At 37.6% G+C, this 23,547-nt stretch overlaps 2 protein-coding genes across 3 annotated transcripts; one reads left to right on the forward strand and one right to left on the reverse strand.

Annotated features, from left to right (window-relative positions):
• Positions 1–248: 248 nt before the first annotated feature.
• LOC117338413 (AN1-type zinc finger protein 1-like) lies at positions 249–9,336 on the reverse strand. Its single transcript, XM_033899768.1, is given in 9 exon segments — positions 249–456; positions 1,309–1,389; positions 1,858–2,054; positions 2,393–2,452; positions 2,455–2,480; positions 4,081–4,208; positions 4,886–4,925; positions 5,329–5,371; positions 9,246–9,336. Coding segments are annotated over 9 exon segments (798 nt in total). The 5' UTR covers positions 9,304–9,336; the 3' UTR covers positions 249–291.
• On the forward strand, positions 3,848–23,342 carry LOC117338410 (cyclic nucleotide-binding domain-containing protein 1-like). 2 transcript variants are annotated; one of them, XM_033899766.1, is made up of 14 exons: positions 3,848–4,025; positions 10,428–10,509; positions 10,857–10,970; positions 11,273–11,319; positions 11,637–11,808; positions 12,036–12,184; positions 12,541–12,689; positions 12,994–13,055; positions 13,519–13,597; positions 13,893–14,025; positions 19,800–19,906; positions 20,691–20,841; positions 21,131–21,198; positions 21,973–23,342. In XM_033899766.1, exons 3-14 carry the CDS (start codon positions 10,897–10,899, stop codon positions 22,099–22,101), a joined length of 1,320 nt encoding a protein of 439 aa, XP_033755657.1. In that variant the 5' UTR covers positions 3,848–4,025; positions 10,428–10,509; positions 10,857–10,896; the 3' UTR covers positions 22,102–23,342. The 2 variants fall into 2 exon arrangements, with proteins under 2 accessions (XP_033755657.1, XP_033755656.1); XM_033899765.1 differs by lacking the exon at positions 3,848–4,025 and adding an exon at positions 9,497–9,680.
• Positions 23,343–23,547: the final 205 nt, after the last annotated feature.

Raw genomic sequence — 23,547 nt, forward strand, 5'->3', positions numbered from 1 at the left:
ATTACTACAGACTTCGTAAATATATCAAGATTTTCCAAGATCCAAAAGGCTTGTTGGCACTGTGCTTTGTTTACATATATTTTATGAAAGGAAAAAACACTTGCTGTCTGCATTTAAAGCTGGAGGTTAAACCTCTAAACCAAATCTGCTAATTAACCCGACTTAATTAAATCACAAACAAAATTTTGACATGCCATATGACATGTATCTAAAAGACGATTTTTTTGACAAAACAAGATAACAAAAGATAACAAAAGGATAACAAGCAGCTTTAATATTGATACTTTGCTGTCAAGACTTATAGTCCTGTAAATTGTGTATTTGAGAACAGTTCGAGTCGACACTCTCCAGGATAACCGAGCTGCCATTAAACAGGGTCTCCTCCTGTAAGTAGAGCTCCAGGGAGGATTCTGTGTCCAGCAATGCCCCACAGTCATGCAAGAACATTCTTAACTTCTGAAATAAGAAATTTCAAGCATGAAAAGTAAGGATTGGTATTTTAAAACAAGGGCTGAATGGGCCTGAATCGCTCATCTGCAATCCTTTCATATATGGACCCTGCAGTTATTTCACGAGTTCCTTAAGTCTGTTGGCGTATTGAACTCTTAGTCTTGTGAATTTAAATCATGGTTTACTTGACCCCTATGACACTGAATGTAGGTAAAGGCTATTGATTTGAACAAGTTTGGTAGCCCTTCACCCCAGCATGCTACAGACCTGGTATCAACCCCCTGGGACTATTTGTTACTGAAAAGAAGTTTTAAGAATTTGACCTATTTGCCCCGTGTGACCTTCAATATAGGTCAAGGTCATTCATCCCAGAATGCTATGGGCCAAATACTAGGTCTCTGGGGCTATCGATTTTTCAGAAGAAGTTGTTTTCAAGATTTTTCGCCTATTTGCCCTCTGTGACCTTTAATGTAGGTCAAGGTCATTCATTTGAACAAAGATGGTAGCCCTTCATCCAAACATGCTACAGAACCAATATCAACTCCCTGGGACTCTTGGTTATTGAGAAGTGATTTAAAAACTTTAGCCAATTTGACCCCTTTGACCTTGAATGAAGGTCAAATTCATTATTAGGTCTCTGGGCCTCTTGGTTATTGAGAAGAAGTTGTTTAAATGGAAAAATTGACGGCGGGCGGATGGCTGGACGATTGACGTCGGACGCTGTGCCACAGCAAAAGCTCGCTTGCCCTTCAAGACACAACATTTGTTTTTATCATTGTTTAGGTCTATGGGGCAAAGCTGATCTCAAGCTGACCTTCCTTTCTAAATTTGAAATGTACAACATATGGTTATCCTTACCTTTTCACTGCCTGTGTTGTTAGAGTTTGAAATCTTACTAAAATCAGCAACACAGTCAATAACTCTTCCAATTGTCCAAGTCTGAAATACATCAGTATCATTTGTCTTTCTTGAATACAAAATTCATATCAAATTAACAACATGTTTGTTTCAACATATAAATGACTTCCATTTCTGGCACTGCTGTGGATTATAATTATATTGTTGGTATAACTTCATGAGAATAGACCACTGTAACGCACAAAGTATTCACAAAACTCATATTCTTCCTACTGTCCTACATAACAGGTAGATCTCCTGTATTTCTAACCTCAAGTGATTTCTTGGTCAAGTATAAAGGTGTTTAGCATGCTCATTAATATTACGTCATAATCAATCTTTGACTAATGAAGGTCCTAAACATCTATGGCCAAGTACTTGTTGTATGTTGAAGCATATAATTCATTATTTTCCAAGGTCTATAACTCCTGTTAAAATGAAATAACTAAAAATAGTTTGATGTTAACAATCTTTTCTGAGGAAAATGGTGAACTCATGCTATTTACTTACCTTGGAAAAGAACATAGGTTTGGACTTATGCTTTGTCTCTCTGGGAAGATGGACTAGGAAGAAGACCCTATTATCCTGAGGGATCCCCTTGTCTCCTACAGCATGCATCTTCAGCTTCATCAGGGCCACTTTGGCTGCTGTCTTACTTGACTTACCTCCCTTTGAACGTACAGGTGGTGGTTTTGCTGATTTTGAAGCTGTAAACATTTAATAAGTAGGACCTTCGTTACTGTACCAATGAAAACACCCCATTATTGACATAAATAACATATTTATCATTTAGTGATTGTCTTTTTATGTTTTAACATATAAAACTATTTCAAAATCTATATCCTAATTCAAATGTAAAAAATCCCTTAACTTCAGATTTTAGGAGCAGTAATTCTCTAAGAACAAGGTTTCACATTGTGGGATTTAATATCAAACGTCATAACTATGTGTTCATTTTTATCTTAAATGAATGACATTTGATTTAAATTCTATTCCATCAACAAAGTATTTTTGAAAGCAAATGCATCACAAATTATATACCTACCAATGATTTGACGGACATGTTCAGCTGTTTTTGTTTTATCTTCTTTCAATTCTAATTTTCACAATTATGATCAGACTGATGACGATGACTGAAAATTACAAAAAAAACACCACTTTTTTTATCAGTACAAAAAAAAGGAAATAATTTTAAAATCAATTTGAATTTACTGGTAAGAGGCAGACTGATTGATCTATTCTTCGATGTCAGAAATTCCAGTATAATCTCTGCTTTTATGGGATATACATGTGCTGTAAATGGAGAAACTCGCAAAACTCATCCCCCCCCCCCCCCCCCCCCCCCCCCCCATGCTTATTGTTTTGTGATAGATGTAGTATTTACAAATGTATGTAACATGTACAAAAGAAACAAGATCCCAGAGGGATCTTGACATGCCTACCATTGAATGAACCATATCAGTCAAACAAAAGACTGATCTTTTTTTCTTCTTTTCCCTTCTTTCACTCTTCCTTCCAAAACATTGAACAACTATATATCACACAATATAGCAGGAGCAACATGCAATTGTCAAAATCTAAGATGGCCATACTCTTTGTCATTCATTTAGTTCTTTCAAACAGACTTGCATGTACAGCTAGGGACCAAGGGGAACCTTGACATTCAAATTTGGGAAAGACCCAAAATAGCAATTTAGTAATTCAAGAATTTGATAATGAAGTTTCAAGTGGCAAAATCCAAGATGGCTGCCTGTTGGCTATGTTGTTTTCTGATCGGTCCCAAAATGCAATATGCACAACTAGGGACCAAGGGGGACTCACATATAAATTTTGAGAACAATCCATCTAGTTCTTTCTGAGAAATAGTCCTAACAAGAATGGTTTCTGGATGGACCATGGACCATAACGCAGGGCAATTTGAATAAACCATCTGATGATGGTGGGCTAAAAAGTTACACATTGAATTATCCCAACGAAAATTGTTTACCTATCGAATCTGCAAAATTAAACCCCAGTGGAAATAAACATGTTTGCTAATAATCACTGCAATGATGCTGAAATCAATCATGGGCTTGGCAAACTTTGGTAGACATTCATTGGTACCAAAGTTTACCAGAATGTCCCGAGCCCCGTTCGATTTGCACTCTTCTCATTCTAGAATATATCTTCCGGTCACTCGATTTGAAGCTCTTCTGCTTCTGGAAGATCTTCTACCTCTTCCGTCTCGAAGCTGGAAGATTTATCTTCCAAGATGGCGGCGACCATGTTTTAAGTGTGCGAGTGATGAGTTTCACTAGAGAAGGATTTATGACACATACATCCACATGTTTGTGTCATAGTGTTTGAGAAAACTTAAAAACTTGTTTGTTTTGGGTTGTATTCTACCGGTTTACTCGATTTACATATAACGGAACACGATCTTCTTAGAAGGCTTCTCTTCTGAGAAAAGAGCAAATCGAGTGGGGCTCTGGGAAATGTACAAAGTAACAAATTAAGTGGAAACCTGTAATCCCTTCAGTAAATACTCATTGGTGACTGATCTGACAGATCAAAAAACATGATCAAGGCTACTCAGGCTCGGGTAAAAAGTGTAGATATTTCTATTAACATCACTTAATTATCATTGCAGGACATATTGTCAAGGTGGATAATTTTTTATTAATTTGCCACACTAATAGGTAAGTTATGGTCTTTAAGACAAAATATTTATGTAGTAGATATACATTAACTTACCTTAGACAGAAGTTTTTCTGACATTCTATGCATGTGACGTTCATTAATTCCCGTCCCTGGCATCCTTCAAACATACACCTGTAGCTTTTATCCCCATTGTAGTCTCCTGTGGCTGTTTGTTTGTTCGTCTGGAAAAACAAGGTTCGCAGGATTAGTTTTATACAAATTAATAAAAAGCAATCAAAAATCTAGATTTACAATTCTAAATTTATAAGATATAAATCCATTATGATTTCTGTTCTTTGTTTGGTGCTGGTTGATTAACACATTAACATCCAGTGTGGTCTTGTGGTCTCTTAGTTGTAGCTGGTTTCTAATTTGTTGAACAACAGACAAGCGAGATGTTACCCAATGTGTCCAGTACAAATTGGATAAGATGTTGACAATACAGCTTTGTAAGGACTGAACCACACATCTCAGATCTGAACTGTTACGTGCTATGCAGACCAAACGGGGTATGATAATACAGCTTTGTAAGGACTGAATCATGTACACAACTCGTATCATCACAAGTACACTCAATCCAGAGCAAATGGGACGAGATGCTGACAACACAGCTTTGTAAGGACTGAACCATGCATCTCAGATCTTCACTTGAGGTGTCAATAGCTAAGATAATCTACTGATTATAACATTGTCAACCTTGAATTGATGTCGATCAAGATTTTTATAGAATCTCTTTTAAATGATCAAAATCAAACTTAAAATAATTTTTGACAAAATTGTCTTAAAACCAATTCAATGTAATATTAAACACAAAAACTGTATGAAAATATATATCAGTTTAACATTGTATCATATATACCTGGTCACACTCATGGTTGTCTGGAAACTTGTGATCACCACTACAAAATAAAGGATAACTGTTAATGACGTACAGGATAAAACTCATTTTTAAAATAAAACCAAACACAAGGAAGTATTTGGTCTTGACAATACAAACTTTCCCATACATGCATTATCAAAATCAACACAATTTAATAGATATACATGTAAAATATTTTCCTTGTACATGTATCTACTTTTTTACAGGTAGTAAGTGAAATGTATAAATCTCTGGGTGGATTAACAATTTCAGTTGTCAGAATATTACTATGTCCATTTGTATAATTTCAATGTGGTTACAAACTGATTGGTTTACATTAACTTACATCTATAGCAAGTCCTTAAACTACAAAAACAATCCATATTACATAAACATTTAACAGGAATATAACAACTACTGTTATTCACTACATTAATCCTCACCAAAATGTTTTCCCACATCCATCACAGTCAAAGGGTAGAAAATCTGAAATAGGGAAATCAACATTATAAGCACCCTGTCAATAATTCTCTATTTGACATATTTGAATATTATTTATCAGCCTCGAGCTCATGCAAAGAAAATATAACAAATTAATCAGATGTATTGTGCCAATGTTGTACATTTAAATCAACATGCTACTATCTAAGTGTGATCATATCATGTTAATCTAAACCATACTTGATCAGTCATAGATACACATTTAATACCATCTGAATCACAGTGAATATATATATCTCAAGTCATTTACCTGTTAATACATGTATCTGATATCAACACACGTTCAAAATTGCCCAGAGATCCTTACTGCAGACATTATGGCAATTGGTTGCACAGAATTTAGGTTTTATTCAAGAAAGTATAAATGACCTGAATTTTAATTCATATCCCCATGCCTGTTAATGGTTCAATCCTGTAAAAAGCAAGAAGCCCATGGGGTCTGTATTGCTCACCTCGTTGGATTTTACCAAATGTCAAAATAATGTTCATGTTCAATTCGTTGTATAAAGAGTGTATATGGTTATACATGTAGTGTGGGGATCACAACTGCTTTAAAGAAATAACTAAGTCCAGACTCTCTAGGGGTCTGAAAGACCTTAAGGATTGTTTTTACAACATGCATTCATAACTTTATGACTGATAGTGATAGTGATTTAAAGGAATTACCTCTATTTACCCTATTGGGCCCTGCCCCTTTGGCTCCTCAGGGGTCAGATTCACCATTTATGCAAAATCTGTTCCCCTTCCCCTAAGGATGTTTCTGACCAAATTGGGTTCAAATCCATTCATAACTTTATGACATGTAGCGATTTAAAGGAATTACATTGTAACTCTATTTCCCCTATTGGGCCCCGCCCCTTTGGTCCGTCGGGGTCAGAGTCACCATTTATGCAAAATCTGTTTCCCTTCCCCCAAGGATGTTTCTGACCAAATTGGGTTTAAATCCATTCATAACTAAATGACTAGTAGTGATTTAAAGGAATTACCCCTATTTACCCTATTGGGCCCCACCTTTTTGGCTCCTTGGGGGTCAGAGTCACCATTTATACAAAATCTGTTCCCCTTCCCCCAAGGATGTTTCTGACCAAATTGGGTTCAAATCCATTCATAACTTTATGACAAGTAGTGACTTAAAGGAATTACCTCTATTTCCTCATTGGGCCCTGCCCCTTTGGCCCCTCGGGGGTCAGAGCCACCATTAATGCAAAATCTGTTCTCCTTGCCCCAAGGATGTTTCTGACCAAATTGGGTTCAAATCCATTCATAACTTTAAGACTAGTAGCGATTTAAAGGCATTACCTCTATTTCCCCTATTGGGCCCCCGCCCCTCCTGTCCCTTGGGGGTCAGAGTCACCATTTATGCAAAATCTGATCCCCTTCTGCCAAGAATGTTTCTGATCAAATTGGGTCAAAATCCAATAAAAACTTTTTGACTAGTAGGGAGTTGAGGCAAATGTTGACGGACGACGGACGCCGCGCCATGACATAAGCTCACCGGACCTTTGGTCCAGGTGAGCTAAAAATGAAAAAAATAATATCAACTTTGCCAGTTAGCTTTTAGAAGTTTGGTACAAAATGCAAATATCACGTAATTTACTTAACTACAAAGTTTTACAACAATTATTAGCTTCAGCAGTAAACAAAGTCGCTAAATACAGGTTTTTGGCTATGTAAGGGGGGGGGGGGGAAATAAAAACAAGGTCGTTAGACAGGGAGTCGTTTAAAACAGGTCAAAAATATAGCGAAATGCTAAGAGGATAAAAATGGTCACTAAAGACAGGAAGTCACTAAAAACAGGGAAAGAGATTTTCTCATCAGCTTGATTGGCTGAGTGTAAGACTAAGACTTAGTTAAAGTTAGTAAGCCAGAGGTCCCGGGTTGTCGGGTCGCCGATAAGTCAACAAAAGAGGTGCTGTATTTGATATGTTAATATATACATATCAATTTTTTGTTGATGTTGTGAGATGTTTTTGGGTGTTTTTGGTAGTTTTTGGGTGTTTTTGGGTAAATCGTTCTGCCGTTCGCCAATTTTGGGTACGACTCCGCCAACGTTGGGTACGAGTTCGCCAATTTTGGGTACGAGTTTGTTTGGGTACGGGTTGGAAAGGTTACGAGTTAGCCATAATTTTTTATCCCTAGCAGAGGCAGCGATTTAAATTAATCATGTGTTCTGTTACATTGCCACCCATGTAGGGACTCTGAAACTATAATTAACATTGCTGTGTAAGATCTGTGGGGGAGGAGTATATAACACCGGTGCAAGGGGAGTATGTAATTGCTGATGACACTTCGTTAATGTATTCTTCATCATCTCTTTTAGACATTCAAAGATCTCTTAATAATGACTTGCAAAAACTCAATAAATGGTCTCAAGACTGGCTCACTAAATTTAACCCACAAAAAACTGATGTATTGCTAATAACAAATTCAAAAAATATTCCACCCTTGAACCTTACTTTTGGAGAAGAAACTTTGAAACTAGTTAGTAACCATAGACATTTAGGTGTGACTTTCAGTTCGGATGCAAAGTGGTCCCTGCACATAGCAGAAATAATAAAAACATGTATGAAAAAAGTATCGGTGTTAAGGAAATTCAAATTTTTGTTGAGTAGAAAAACTTTATTACGAATTTATAGAGTATTTGTGTTGCCTGTATTGGAATATGCTTGTGAGGTATGGGATGGTTGTTCTCTGGCAGATGTAAATAAACTAGAACAAGTTCAACTTGAGGCAGCAAGAATCATTACCGGCATGCCATCTTTCTCTAGCAAACAATCTCTATATAAAGAATCCCAGCTCCAACCTTTATCTGAAAGAAGAAAGTTCCGTAAACTTTCAATGATGTATAAACTCCACAATGATTTAACTCCTTCCTATTTCAGCAATCTTCTTCCTCCAAGAGTAGGTGAACGTAATTCGTATAATGTTAGAAATAAAGAAAACTATACCGTTCCAAATTTTCGATTGTCTACTTCTTATGAATCCTTTATCCCATCTTCTGTTAGGTTATGGAATAATTTACCTATTGATATCAGAGAACAGCCATCCATTAGTAGATTTAAATCCAAAATAGAAAACAATCGTGATATATTACCTATTTATTATCTAACTGGAAATAGAAAATTAAATGTTTTACACACAAGGTTAAGACATGTTTGTAGTAGCTTAAACTATGATTTGTATAGAGTAAATATAATTAATGATACAACCTGTGCATGTGGTAATGAGTGTGAAAACGTGTATCATTATTTTTTTGATTGTATATTGTACAGAAGAGAGCGTGAAACTTTATTTGATAATCTCTCCCGCTATTGTAATGTGACTCTTAATGTTATTCTCTGGGGTTCTCCTAAACTATCTGATGAACAAAATGGCTATATTTTTCAATATGTTCAAAATTTTATTAAATCCAGTAATCGATTTTAGGTCCTCTCTCTCTCTCTCTCTCTCTCTCTCTCTCTCTCTCTCTCTCTCAATTAACTGGCATTAACATATTTACTTTTCATTCTGTCCCTCATCTCTGTCTTTTCTTACATCATATACAAATTTTATATACTGTATTATATTGTAAATTCATATTATGTACATAATGATTATTGGAAGAAGGCGTTTTAAGTTGCGATAACTTGTGTCCTATTCCTGTTGTTATATTTAACAATAAAACTATGTTTAAATCAAATATAATGTTTGTAACAAAGCAATTAGTTGTCGTCGTCTGCTATTTCGCCAGGACTACACCACCTGTTTGCCTTCATCGGCAATGTCATAGGAACATGGTCTTCGTAAACAGGATGCAATAGGGCTAAATCTTATATGCCGTTATATATGAGAATTCAAAATAATATTAAATAAGTGTTACCTAGTTGTTGACAAATCTGTACACTGCAGTGTTTTCCCAAGTCAGGAAATTCGGCCATATTGTTTGATAACAAGTAAAGCTAATCCTGAATGTAAAGTAAAGTATTTCTCTTGATGTTAAACTGATTGAAACAAATGCAACAAAATATTGTTTGAATAGACATCTTTTTGACATTCATCAATGATCGCGTAATATTTTATCATATTTTACAAGAATCACAAGATTTGATACGAAACTACGGTCTGTTGCTCAGTGGTGTTTCGAATGTAAACAATATGGCGGTGACATGAACAGGTGCCCGTCGATAATTAATTGGATGCATATCACCGGTAATCTTAGTAAATAAGATATTCACGATGGCGCTTGTAAAACTGGAGGACAGTCTCAGACGTCCAGCTTGGGGACGAGATCATTCCAAAAATAAAAAGAATAACTGTAAGTGTTTATTATGTTCATATTAGTACAAATAATCTTGCTCGATCTCCTCCGTTCTAACCGAGAAAATACATAAAATGGTGTTTCCCGGTAAGACTATGCAATCGCAGCTACCTGTATGAATGTATCTGCTTGTTGGCTTTGGGCACAGCAGAATTTAATACATAATCCCTGAACTTGCTACATTATGTATGTGTATCAGCTTTCACTTTTTGTACAACTTGATTTGCTGTCTCATCCTGTCTTGAGTTATCTTATATCATGTGTTTTTTTCTGATGTAGGCTATGCATTTTTCTGTGTCAATTAAGTTGCATAATCAAGCCTGCTGGTGTCTGCCCATTTACATACATGTACAGTACCCTATCTATATCATTCTGAAAAATGTCTGGGTTTTTTTTGTTCGTGAAAATAATTTGTATAGTTTGGCATCTTCTGCAAACATTTTAAAACCATTGTTGAGTGTGATAAGTCGTCAATGTTAATTAGGACTATGACCTGAGTCTGAACACACTCCTGTGTGGCTCCAATCCATGCACCTACATATCTGTTTTTGACAAAATCTCTTATTTCCTCTATTGTTTTCCTGTTTATCCCCTTCAACATCTGTGAGCAGCGTATTACTGTTACTTATGAGCATATATGTTGATTAAGCAACCACCTATCCATGGAATTATGTCATGTAAGTTTATCAATATTTTGTTTTTGGAATATTTGTCCACCATCACTTTTTTCTTATTAATTTTTAGTGCCAGATCTCAGTGAAAAGCCCCCAACAATCGATTATGAAAAATTAAAGTGGCTGAATAATTTAGAGGGACTGAAAGGAAGGTAAGTCAATTTTATAATAATTGGATTTTACACATCTTCTGTGCAGAATTTGATAGTCATATGTTTCATTTATTTGAGAACTCGGGATTTAAGCCTGTTTTCCAATATCTCCATGTATTTCATATTCAATTTCATTCCTCCATACATTGAATTGTATAAGAAAGACTATGGTATAAAAGTTCCTCTATTCACACTAGTTAAATATATGAGACAAAAGTATACATGGATACATTTTGGATCAAGTGGATTGCAATACATGTATTAGATACAGTAGAATCTCATTTTGAAGTATTTGTCCCCCAGTAGCATCTATTTCTTATTTTGTATATCTAAACAAACTATTTCAGAGACTATGAGGAATCTGCTGAAGATGCACATGAAGTATTTATGAAGAGTTATCACCTGATGTTCGTCAAACCAGAGAAAAAGGCTGGTTTTCCAGTCCATGCTGCCAAACGACTGTAAATATACCAAATTAAAGCCTAATCAAAAATTGTGATCAGCTCATGTTTCATAAACTCTTTAGAACTTACCTTTGATTTACATAGTGATTGAACAATGTGTTTAATCCAGTAGATATTTTAATGTGATATTATGTGGTCAATCTTTAATCAATCAAACAGCTAGTAAATATATTATCTCATTGCAATTTTTACGTAAAACATTGATATTTCAAGGTTCAACAATTTTGCATGTCTTTTGGTTTTTATTTTGAAAAAGAATTAATGGCATTTAAACCAGTCATATGTATGCTATATTTCAGTGAACAGCAAAAGTCAACAATATCGACTGTCACTCACAGAGCAACAGGTAAATTATAAGGAATTACGTCATATCTTGGAACATTCTAAAAGACCATCACCATTTCAAAGCTATCCTAAAGTGAACATTTTTTTTCTCATTAAACATAAAATGGGTCTTGTGAAAAATAACACAATATGATATATAAAACGTTAGAAACTGTGGGATGGTATACAAGATTTTTAAACTAGCTGATTATGAAGTCATAAACATGATACAATTACAAATATATTGTCAAAGTATGAGAAGGTATTAGTACACCTTTATGACCAGAAAACTTTAGATACACAAATTGTCAGTTGTTTTAACCTTTTTTTAATTTGTAGGAAAGACAACAGAAGCTGATAAGATGATGACCAGGAAAGAGTATCCTATAGACAAAATTACATACGACATTCGAGATTATCTCCCCTTGTTACACAAACATCGTCAGAGTGAACATCCAGAGGCTATCTACAAATCCAACCTGAGGACACTCAGGAAACTTCTGAAAAAGTTGTGAGTAAAATATAATAATTCATTTGCAGTTTCAGCAATTTCCTAAGTGTTAAAAGTGCAATGAGTACATGCATGTGTTTATAATGCAAAGGTATTTGTCTTCCTTAAGATTCTCACTAAAATTACTAAATACATGTACCTTTGTATATCACAGCACCACTTTGGACCAGAAATACTTATGACTATATATATATATATATTTATATATATACCTATCTTTTGTTCAGGCCATTTGAAAGAACAGCGTCAGAAAATGATAAGATGTTTTCCATTCTGAAAACAATGGACTTTTTCCGAGATAAATTCCCACCCACAGTCCTTAAGGAGCTCTGTGTCGTGGCAGTGTGTGAGCAGTGGAAAGACCCAGGGTTTTCAGGTATGGTATTGTCAAACAGTAGTATTTAAACTTGACTTCAAAGCCACGTCTAAATAACAAATACCTGTCTATAAAGACCACATCTAAATAACAGATACCTGTCTTTAAAGACCACACCAACATGAACACACGTCTATATGGAATATCATAAGGTGTAACAGCCTTTTGTGGTATATATATGTATATATGGAATATCATGTATCACATGTATATATGGAATATCATGTATCACATGTATATATGGAATATCATGTATCATAAGATGTAACTGTCTATGATCATGGTATCTACATGTATATTTGGAATATCATGGTATCACATGTTGATATTGTTATCCTTTATGCTTGTTATTGTAGTGTTTGGTAATACTAGTGTGTATATGGTACTACGGGGAACTGTATCTCCAACCAGCCACCCGTATCTTGACGACATGGAAAATGTCAACGAGAACGGTGTTCCAGGCTCACCCAAGTCACGCAAGACCGAATCCGATGGAGCTCTAATTGTGAGTCATTATTACTTGACCAGTTCGATCTACAATTGATTTCAAATTTCATCGGTATTTTCGGGAAAAAAATACATGTCTCTGTTTTATATAATAATAATAGGTCACCTTTTTCAAGTACCTCTGTCTGAGTCAGCAATGTGTTAACTATTGTAAAGTAAACACAAGGCAACATCATTGTACATAAACCACCTAAAGGTTACTGGACAGATTAGCTAGTCAGATGTTCAGAGTGGATGACTGTAAAGATTCAGTATCAGACTGTCAACGTTTGATTATAATGGTGTGCTGTTTTACTTTCCAGCTAGGAGCAGGAGACGTGTTTGGGACATTGAAAAAGCACGAGAAAGATGACAAAGGCAATAAGTAAGATTCCTTGACACTCTGTTTATAACTGTGAGCTACTATTATCCTATGAACTCAAACAAAGTCTCTATAAATCCAGTTCTGGTCTCTTCATGAGATTAAAAAATAAACTTTTTAGTTGATCGTCTTTTGTGTAGAAATGGTGTCCTTTGATATACCTTAATTCCTTACATCACCAAAATATCAAGTTAATGATACTGATCAAGTAAAGTGAAATTAGAGAGATTAATCAAAATCTATATACGAGATTATCTAAATCACAGGGACTTGGTGCAGGTTCTCAACCCACTGTCTATACATGTATATCTGTATGATACGAGGGTTTTTATGATGTAAAATTCTGGTGATGCAGGCTACAGTATTGATGCGACTACATTATGATATGGCTGATCTTATGCAAACTATTCTTAAAAAAACTTGTGAAATGATTAACCTAAAGAAAATATTTTTTTCTGCTCTTCAGACCATTTAGTGTAATAACAAACGAACCCAACTGTGAATTCATGAAGATTTCCGGGGCAGACTACAACAGAATCATAGAGGTGAGATGTCTATCATTATACATTATTACCAGTGAATAAGATTTTACAGTGAAAATATGACTAATATTTTTCTACTATGACAAAAAAAAAAAAACTTTTTTCTTTTTTGTTTCATATATTTTTCCAACACTAACAGAAATTATCCAAATACCCTTGAGGTTACTTGTTGATATCGAAATGTTGGTTTTTGATGAATGAATCCTATATCTTTGCCCTCTATTCCTTTAATTTTGCCATCTACATTTATTCAACAGTGATGTTCATTATACAAACATATATTCACATCTCTTTACAGCAAATCAAGCAGAGAGAGCACACAGAAAAAGTGAATCTCTTGTTGTCGTGTGGCCAGTACAAACTATGGCCTCGCCAGCCTCTGCTACAGGTGGCGGAATTGATCGAGTGGATATCCTGTCCTCCCAACACCAGTAAGTATACAGTACTGTGTACTGAGTGAGGTAGATATCATGTCCCCCTAACACCAGTAAGTATACAGTACTGTGTACTGAGTGAGGTAGATATCCTGTCCCCCCAACACCAGTAAGTATACAGTACTGTGTACTGAGTGAGGTAGATATCCTGTCACCCCAACACCAGTAAGTATACAGTACTGTGTACTGAGTGAGGTAGATATCCTGTCCCCCCAACACCAGTAAGTATACAGTACTGTGTACTGAGTGAGGTAGATATCCTGTCCCCCCAACACCAGTAAGTATACAATACTGTGTACTGAGTGAGGTAGATATCCTGTCCCCCCCAACACTAGTAAGTACACAGTACTGTGTACTGAGTGAGGTAGATATCCTGTCACCCCAACACTAGTAAGTATACATACTGTGTACTGAGTGAGGTAGATATCCTGTCCCCCCAACACCAGTAAGTATACCGTACTGTGTACTGAGTGAGGTAGATATCCTGTCCCTCAACACCAGTAAGTATACAGTACTGTGTACTGAGTGAGGTAGATATCATGTCACCCCAACACCAGTAAGTATACAGTACTGTGTACTGAGTGAGGTAGATATCCTGTCACCCCAACACCAGTAAGTATACAGTACTGTGTACTGAGTGAGGTAGATATCATGTTCTCCAAACACCATTAAGTATACCGTACTGTGTACTGAGTGAGGTAGATATCCTGTCACCCCAACACTAGTAAGTATACAGTACTGTGTACTGAGTGAGGTAGATATCCTGTCCCTCCAACACCAGTAAGTATACAGTACTGTGTACTGAGTGAGGTAGATAACATGTCCCCCAACACCAGTAAGTATACAGTACTGTGTACTGAGTGAGGTGGATATCATGTCCCCCCAACACCAGTAAGTATACAGTACTGTGTACTGAGTGAGGTAGATATCCTGTGACCCCAACACCAGTAAGTATACAGTACTGTGTACTGAGTGAGGTAGATATCATGTCACCCCCAACACCAGTAAGTATACACTACTGTGTACTGAGTGAGGTAGTTATCATGTCACCCAACACCAGTAAGTATACAGTACTGTGTACTGAGTGAGGTAGATATCATGTCACCCCCAACACCAGTAAGTATACAGTACTGTGTACTGAGTGAGGTAGATATCCTGTCCCCCAACACCAGTAAGTATACAATACTGTGTACTGAGTGAGGTAGATATCATGTCTCCCCAACACCAGTAAGTATACAGTACTGTGTACTGAGTGAGGTAGATATCCTGTCCCCCTAACACCAGTAAGTATACAGTACTGTGTACTGAGTGAGGTAGATATCCCTTCCCCCAACACCAGTAAGTATACAGTACTGTGTACTGAGTGAGGTAGATATCCTGTCCCCCAACACCAGTAAGTATACAGTACTGTGTACTGAGTGAGGTAGATATCCTGTCCCCCAACACCAGTAAGTATACAGTACTGTGTACTGAGTGAGGTAGATATCCTGTCCCCCAACACCAGTAAGTATACAGTACTGTGTACTGAGTGAGGTAGATATCATGTCCCCCCAACACCAGTAAGTATACAGTACTGTGTACTGAGTGAGGTAGATATCCTGTCCCCCAACACCAGTAAGTATACAGTACTGTGTACTGAGTGAGGTAGATATCCTGTTCCCCAACACCAGTAAGTATACAGTACTGTGTACTGACTGAGGTAGATATCCTGTCCCCCCAACACCAGTAAGTATACAGTACTGTGTACTGAGTGAGGTAGATATCCTGTTCCCCAACACCAGTAAGTATACAGTACTGTGTACTGAGTGAGGTAGATATCATGTCCCCCCCAACACCAGTAAGTATACAGTACTGTGTACTGAGTGAGGTAGATATCCTGTCCCCCAAACACCAGTAAGTATACAGTACTGTGTACTGAGTGAGGTAGATATCCTGTCCCCAACACCAGTAAGTATACAGTACTGTGTACTGAGTGAGGTAGATATCATGTCCCCCCAACACCAGTAAGTATACAGTACTGTGTACTGAGTGAGGTAGATATCATGTCCTCCCAACACCAGTAAGTATACAGTACTGTGTACTGAGTGAGGTAGATATCCTGTCCTCCCAACACCAGTAAGTATACCGTACTGTGTACTGAGTGAGGTAGATATCATGTCCTCCAAACACCAGTAAGTATACAGTACTGTGTACTGAGTGAGGTAGATATCCTGTCCCTCAAACACCAGTAAGTATACAGTACTGTGTACTGAGTGAGGTAGTTATCATGTCCCCCCAACACCAGTAAGTATACAGTACTGTGTACTGAGTGAGGTAGATATCATGTCCCCCCAACACCAGTAAGTATACAGTACTGTGTACTGAGTGAGGTAGATATCCTGTCCCTCCAACACCAGTAAGTATACAGTACTGTGTACTGAGTGAGGTAGATATCATGTCACCCCAACACCAGTAAGTATACAGTACTGTGTACTGAGTGAGGTAGATATCATGTCACCCAAACACCAGTAAGTATACAGTACTGTGTACTGAGTGAGGTAGATATCATGTCCCCCCCAACACTAGTAAGTACACAGTACTGTGTACTGAGTGAGGTAGATATCATGTCCCCCAACACCAGTAAGTATACAGTACTGTGTACTGAGTGAGGTAGATATCCTGTCCCCCCCAACACCAGTAAGTATACAGTACTGTGTACTGAGTGAGGTAGATATCATGTCCCCCCAACACCAGTAAGTATACAGTACTGTGTACTGAGTGAGGTAGATATCCTGTCCCCCCAACACCAGTAAGTATACAGTACTGTGTACTGAGTGAGGTAGATATGTCACCCCAACACCAGTAAGTATACAGTACTGTGTACTGAGTGAGGTAGATATCCTGTCCCTCCAACACCAGTAAGTATACAGTACTGTGTACTGAGTGAGGTAGATATCCTGTCCCCCCAACACCAGTAAGTATACAGTACTGTGTACTGAGTGAGGTAGATATCCTGTCCCCCCAACACCAGTAAGTATACAGTACTGTGTACTGAGTGAGGTAGATATCCTGTCCCCCCAACACCAGTAAGTATACAGTACTGTGTACTGAGTGAGGTAGATATCCTGTCTCCCCAACACCAGTAAGTATACAGTACTGTGTACTGAGTGAGGTAGATATCATGTCACCCCAACACCAGTAAGTATACAGTACTGTGTACTGAGTGAGGTAGATATCCTGTCACCCCAACACTAGTAAGTATACAGTACTGTGTATTGAGTGAGGTAGATATCCTGTCCCCCAACACCAGTAAGTATACAGTACTGTGTACTGAGTGAGGTAGATATCCTGTCACCCCAACACCAGTAAGTATACAGTACTGTGTACTGAGTGAGGTAGATATCATGTCCTCCCAACACCAGTAAGTATACAGTACTGTGTACTGAGTGAGGTAGATATCCTGTCCCCCCAACACCAGTAAGTATACAGTACTGTGTACTGAGTGAGGTAGATATCATGTCCCCCAACACCAGTAAGTATACAGTACTGTGTACTGAGTGAGGTAGATATCATGTCACCCCAACACCAGTAAGTATACAGTACTGTGTACTGAGTGAGGTAGATATCCTGTCCCCCCAACACCAGTAAGTATACAGTACTGTGTACTGAGTGAGGTAGATATCCTGTCTCCCCAACACCAGTAAGTATACAGTACTGTGTACTGAGTGAGGTAGATATCCTGTCACCCCAACACCAGTAAGTATACAGTACTGTGTACTGAGTGAGGTAGATATCCTGTCACCCCAACACCAGTAAGTATACAGTACTGTGTACTGAGTGAGGTAGATATCATGTCCTCCCAACACCAGTAAGTATACAGTACTGTGTACTGAGTGAGGTAGATATCCTGTCCCCCCAACACCAGTAAGTATACAGTACCGTGTACTGAGTGAGGTAGATATCATGTCCCCCAACACCAGTAAGTATACAGTACTGTGTACTGAGTGAGGTAGATATCATGTCACCCCAACACCAGTAAGTATACAGTACTGTGTACTGAGTGAGGTAGATATCATGTCCCCCAACACCAGTAAGTATACAGTACTGTGTACTGAGTGAGGTAGATATCCTGTTCCCCAACACCAGTAAGTATACAGTACTGTGTACTGAGTGAGGTAGATATCATGTCCCCCAACACCAGTAAGTATACAGTACTGTGTACTGAGTGAGGTAGATATCATGTCCTCCCAACACCAGTAAGTATACAGTACTGTGTACTGAGTGAGGTAGATATCATGTCCCCCCAACACCAGTAAGTATACAGTACTGTGTACTGAGTGAGGTAGATATCCTGTCACCCCAACACCAGTAAGTATACAGTGCTGTGTACTGAGTGAGGTAGATATCCTGTCCCCCCAACACCAGTAAGTATACAGTACTGTGTACTGAGTGAGGTAGATATCCTGTCCCCCCAACACCAGTAAGTATACAGTACTGTGTACTGAGTGAGGTAGATATCATGTCCCCCTAACACCAGTAAGTATACAATACTGTGTACTGAGTGAGGTAGATATCCTGTCCCCCCAACACCAGTAAGTATACAATACTGTGTACTGAGTGAGGTAGATATCCTGTCCCCCCAACACCAGTAAGTATACAGTACTGTGTACTGAGTGAGGTAGATATCATGTCACCCTAACACCAGTAAGTATACAGTACTGTGTACTGAGTGAGGTAGATATCATGTCCCCCCAACACCAGTAAGTATACAGTACTGTGTACTGAGTGAGGTAGATATCATGTCCCCCCAACACCAGTAAGTATACAGTACTGTGTACTGAGTGAGGTAGATATCCTGTCACCCCAACATCAGTAAGTATACAGTACTGTGTACTGAGTGAGGTAGATATCCTGTCCCCCCAACACCAGTAAGTATACAGTACTGTGTACTGAGTGAGGTAGATATCCTGTCCCCCCAACACCAGTAAGTATACAGTACTGTGTACTGAGTGAGGTAGATATCCTGTCCCCCCAACACCAGTAAGTATACAGTACTGTGTACTGAGTGAGGTAGTTATCATGTCACCTCAACACCAGTAAGTATACAGTACTGTGTACTGAGTGAGGTAGATATCCTGTCCCCCAACACCAGTAAGTATACAGTACTGTGTACTGAGTGAGGTAGATATCATGTCCCCCAACACCAGTTAGTATACAATACTGTGTACTGAGTGAGGTAGATATCATGTCCCCCCAACACCAGTAAGTATACAGTACTGTGTACTGAGTGAGGTAGATATCATGTCACCCTAACACCAGTAAGTATACAGTACTGTGTACTGAGTGAGGTAGATATCCTGTCCCTCCAACACCAGTAAGTATACAATACTGTGTACTGAGTGAGGTAGATATCCTGTCCCCCCAACACCAGTAAGTATACAGTACTGTGTACTGAGTGAGGTAGATATCCTGTCCCCCCAACACCAGTAAGTATACAATACTGTGTACTGAGTGAGGTAGATATCATGTCCCCCCAACACCAGTAAGTATACAGTACTGTGTACTGAGTGAGGTAGATATCATGTCCCCCCAAACACCAGTAAGTATACAGTACTGTGTACTGAGTGAGGTAGATATCATGTCCCCCCAACACCAGTAAGTATACAGTACTGTGTATTGAGTGAGGTAGATATCCTGTTCCTAGTAAGATGAAGTACATGTATGATATCTGTATGTTGTATGTTTTATGTGCAGTAAGATAAAGTATGGTATATTCCTGTTGTATTTTACAGTCGTTGCCAGTGAGGGGTACAAAGCTCCATACATAGGCTTTATTAAATCTGGGGAGTGTCATGTCCTCCGGCAAGTAGAAGTCATGTCGGAGAAAAATGGACGAAGGGTATGTAATCTCAGTCAATGACAAATCTTTTAATTATAAGTATCTTATCTGATGAAGATACGAGGGCGGATTGATAAGTTGTGAGTCTTGTATTGAAGGAGGTACTCAATGATGTTCTTTTTAAGTCCTACTATTCTCTTGACTATATAGGGCCGTGTACCCAAGGACTGGTCTCATTTGGATTGTTTATATTGACGAGGTAGCACTCTAAAGTAAACAAGACAAGCGGCTTTTACAAAATGGATAAAATTGGTTAGGGTTGGGGCTAGGGTGAAAGTGTCTGTCATTGCCATGGCTGCCATACACGATTGTAGCTTTAAATTGATTGAGCATCTGTCTTATTCACCTGATCTCAATCCATCAGACTAACCCTAACCCTAACATGCAGTGGATGACTTTCTGAACAGTCAAGAAAAGGAGTTCTATAAAAGTAGCATTGATGCTCTTAAAAACTGCTGGCAAAAGTGTATAGATACTGAAGGGGATTATGTTGAAATATAAAACATATGTTTGGCAAAATTCAAATCCTTCGATACAAGGCCCACAGCTTATCAATCAGCCCTCATAGCAGATTAACAATCTCAAAAACAAATCAATTTATAGGAAAATTATTTTTCTCCATAAACATAAGTAACACTTCACATTTACTGTTGCACTGTTACCGTACGTACAATTCTCAGTTATAGCTGAAGTTACAGTACGTACAATTCTCACTTATAGCTGAAGTATGAGGTTCCTTGGACCTTAATATATAAATCAGGGCTTAAACATGAACTTTTTACAGGAAAAGAAGACCAAACAGGTTGTGATGGGAAAGCTGAATGGTTCTGAGTCATTTGCTGAGCTGAGTATTCTCCTGGATGAACCAATCACCTGCTCTATAGTGACAGCTACCAATGTACAAATGGGGATAATAAAACCAGAGAAAATCGAAGGTAAGTACATATCTATGTGTACATCAGTGTGATGACATCAGAGGATATCAAAGAAGAGTATATTCTACCAGTGTATGGGGAATAATAAAACCAGAGAGAATCTATATATGCCCAAGGCAAATAACTGTGACCTTGGGATTATAGGGAGATGTAGACAAATTAATTGGGTTTGATATCTGTCTACTAGTATTATATTTTACATTAGAGGTTTTCAAATTTAGGAGTTGGGATAAACATCCGAAAGATTGTGGTTTATTATTAACTTTTACATATGTGTCTGTCTTTACAGAACTTGATGAAGTGACAATCCAATTATTCCAGCAATCAAACGTGAGGACTTTCGGCAATCTGTCAAAGGTAGATAACTCTTGTCAAGTTATGGTTTTGCATTGTATCAACAGCAAAAGTCATTTAATGCTCGTTTCCAGGTGGTAGAGCGGAACTGATACCAACTTTATAGTGCTACCTCACTCTTACACATAGCAAAGGAAGAATTTTCCCAGTTTTCCCCATTGCCGTTTGTATGCAGTGTTCTGATTGGTCAGATCAGAAAGTATATAAAATTATGTTTTTTTCACATTATACAATAATATATAGAGGATATCTAACAGTGTCTTCAGTAATACCAAATATATTTCACAAGTGTGGCTTATATTTTGATATTTTTCACAAATGCATATTTGGTATTATTAAAGATACTGTTAGCTATTCTGTTTATTACATTTTATAGCAAAATATACCGAGGCAGTTCAAACTCTCCCATTCATTTTGGTCCCCTGTCAATGGCTCAAATGTTTGCCAAATAGTGACTTTATGTATTCTATCTTGCATTGTGACCTCATATAACATGACGTAATATGCAAATCACAGTTTTCCCCATTGTCGTTTGTATGCAGTGTTCTGATTGGTCAGATCAGAAAAAGTAATATAATGAATAATTTTTGATATTTCACTGTTAAGAATGTAATAAAGACATATATCTAGTAGGCTGAGGTGAAATACATTTAGATTGACCATACACCATTACATGTAACCTGTATATCAGTAACAACATTTGATATAGACACAGTGTCCAACACTGGGTATTTTACTGTGACATACATGTACACTTACTTTTCTCTCACTTTTCAGGATAACATCCAGGATGAATACATGCACCAAGAACTAAAGCGGGAGTGGAATGAATTTAAACATGGAGTTGTAGTAGATGTGATAAACTATCGAGGTATACGACCTGGCTATGGAAAGTGGTCAAAGTGACCTTGACATCCCTAAGTGACCTTGAGTGTGATGGAAGTATAATACAGATGTATGTTTGCCTAATCCCAGATGTGAAGTTTAGTCCTAACCTGTATTTGGATACATTCCCATCACATTGTAAATGCTTTACTTCTTAACTGATAAAACATGACCTTGTTCCACTTAGTGTCAAATTCCTTTAATGGATGTGGTGGATGTACGCGAGTTTGACAGCTCGGAACCCATTTAAAAAGTGATCTTACACTGTTTTCAAATATATAAATATTCCACGAAAGAAAATCATGTAACACTTTATAAATTGATTTTGCAATATTTCTAAATACACTGGAGCCAGTGAAAAAAGATCAGATTGTGATATGGTTGGATTTCCATGGCAACATTGTGTTAAGTGTAGATGTCTCGTCTGTGACTTGATTGGTGGAAGCTGGATAACGAAATGACTGGATTGGAGGCTAAATAGTGGATTAACCAGATAAGTGGAGATTGGAATATGGACCGGCCAGTTTATTTGAGACTGGAAATCGAACGGCCAGTTTATTTGAGACTGGAAAATAGAACCACCAGATTAGTGGAGACAGGATAATGGAACCACCAGATTAGTGGAGACAGGATAATGGAACCACCAGATTAGTGGAGACAGGATAATGGAACCACCAGATTAGTGGAGACTGGGTAATAGAACCACCAGATTAGTGGAGACTGGATAATGGAACCACCAGATTAGTGGAGACAGGATAATGGAACCACCAGATTAGTGGAGACTGGATAATAGAACCACCAGATTAGTGGAGACTGGGTAATAGAACCACCAGATTAGTGGAGACAGGATAATGGAACCACCAGATTAGTGGAGACTGGATAATAGAACCACCAGATTAGTGGAGACTGGGTAATAGAACCACCAGATTAGTGGAGACAGGATAATGGAACCACCAGATTAGTGGAGACTGGGTAATAGAACCACCAGATTAGTGGAGACTGGGTAATAGAACCACCAGATTAGTGGAGACTGGATAATGAGGCTCATAATTTTATTGTCATGATAAAAGAATTAAAAGTCTGTGATAATTCTAAACTATTGACATCAGTTGCCTTGACAAATTATATAGGTTACGGACACATGATCGGATATGCCACATTGTTTAATTGTATGTTTAAGTTTAATACCTGTTGACAGAAACATTCTCTAAAGAGTTTTTCTAGTAAAATGTTTTGTATAATTAAAGTATCTAAAAGTTGTATTGCTGTGTTTTAGATTGTATCATCAATTTCAGCCAAGTGATACTGACCCAAAAAATAAGGTTTTTCCTTAGTCTTCATAGAAAGAAATTCAGTACCATTTGAATCTTCCAAGATTAAAATAGATAATAGGCCCACAGGACCTGCATTACCTAGATAATTCTGATATCATGCAAAACATCATAATATCACAAAGAAAACCGTATT

The sequence above is a fragment of the Pecten maximus genome, chromosome 11 (assembly GCF_902652985.1).
Source record: "Pecten maximus chromosome 11, xPecMax1.1, whole genome shotgun sequence".
Classification (NCBI taxonomy): Eukaryota; Metazoa; Mollusca; class Bivalvia; order Pectinida; family Pectinidae; genus Pecten; species Pecten maximus.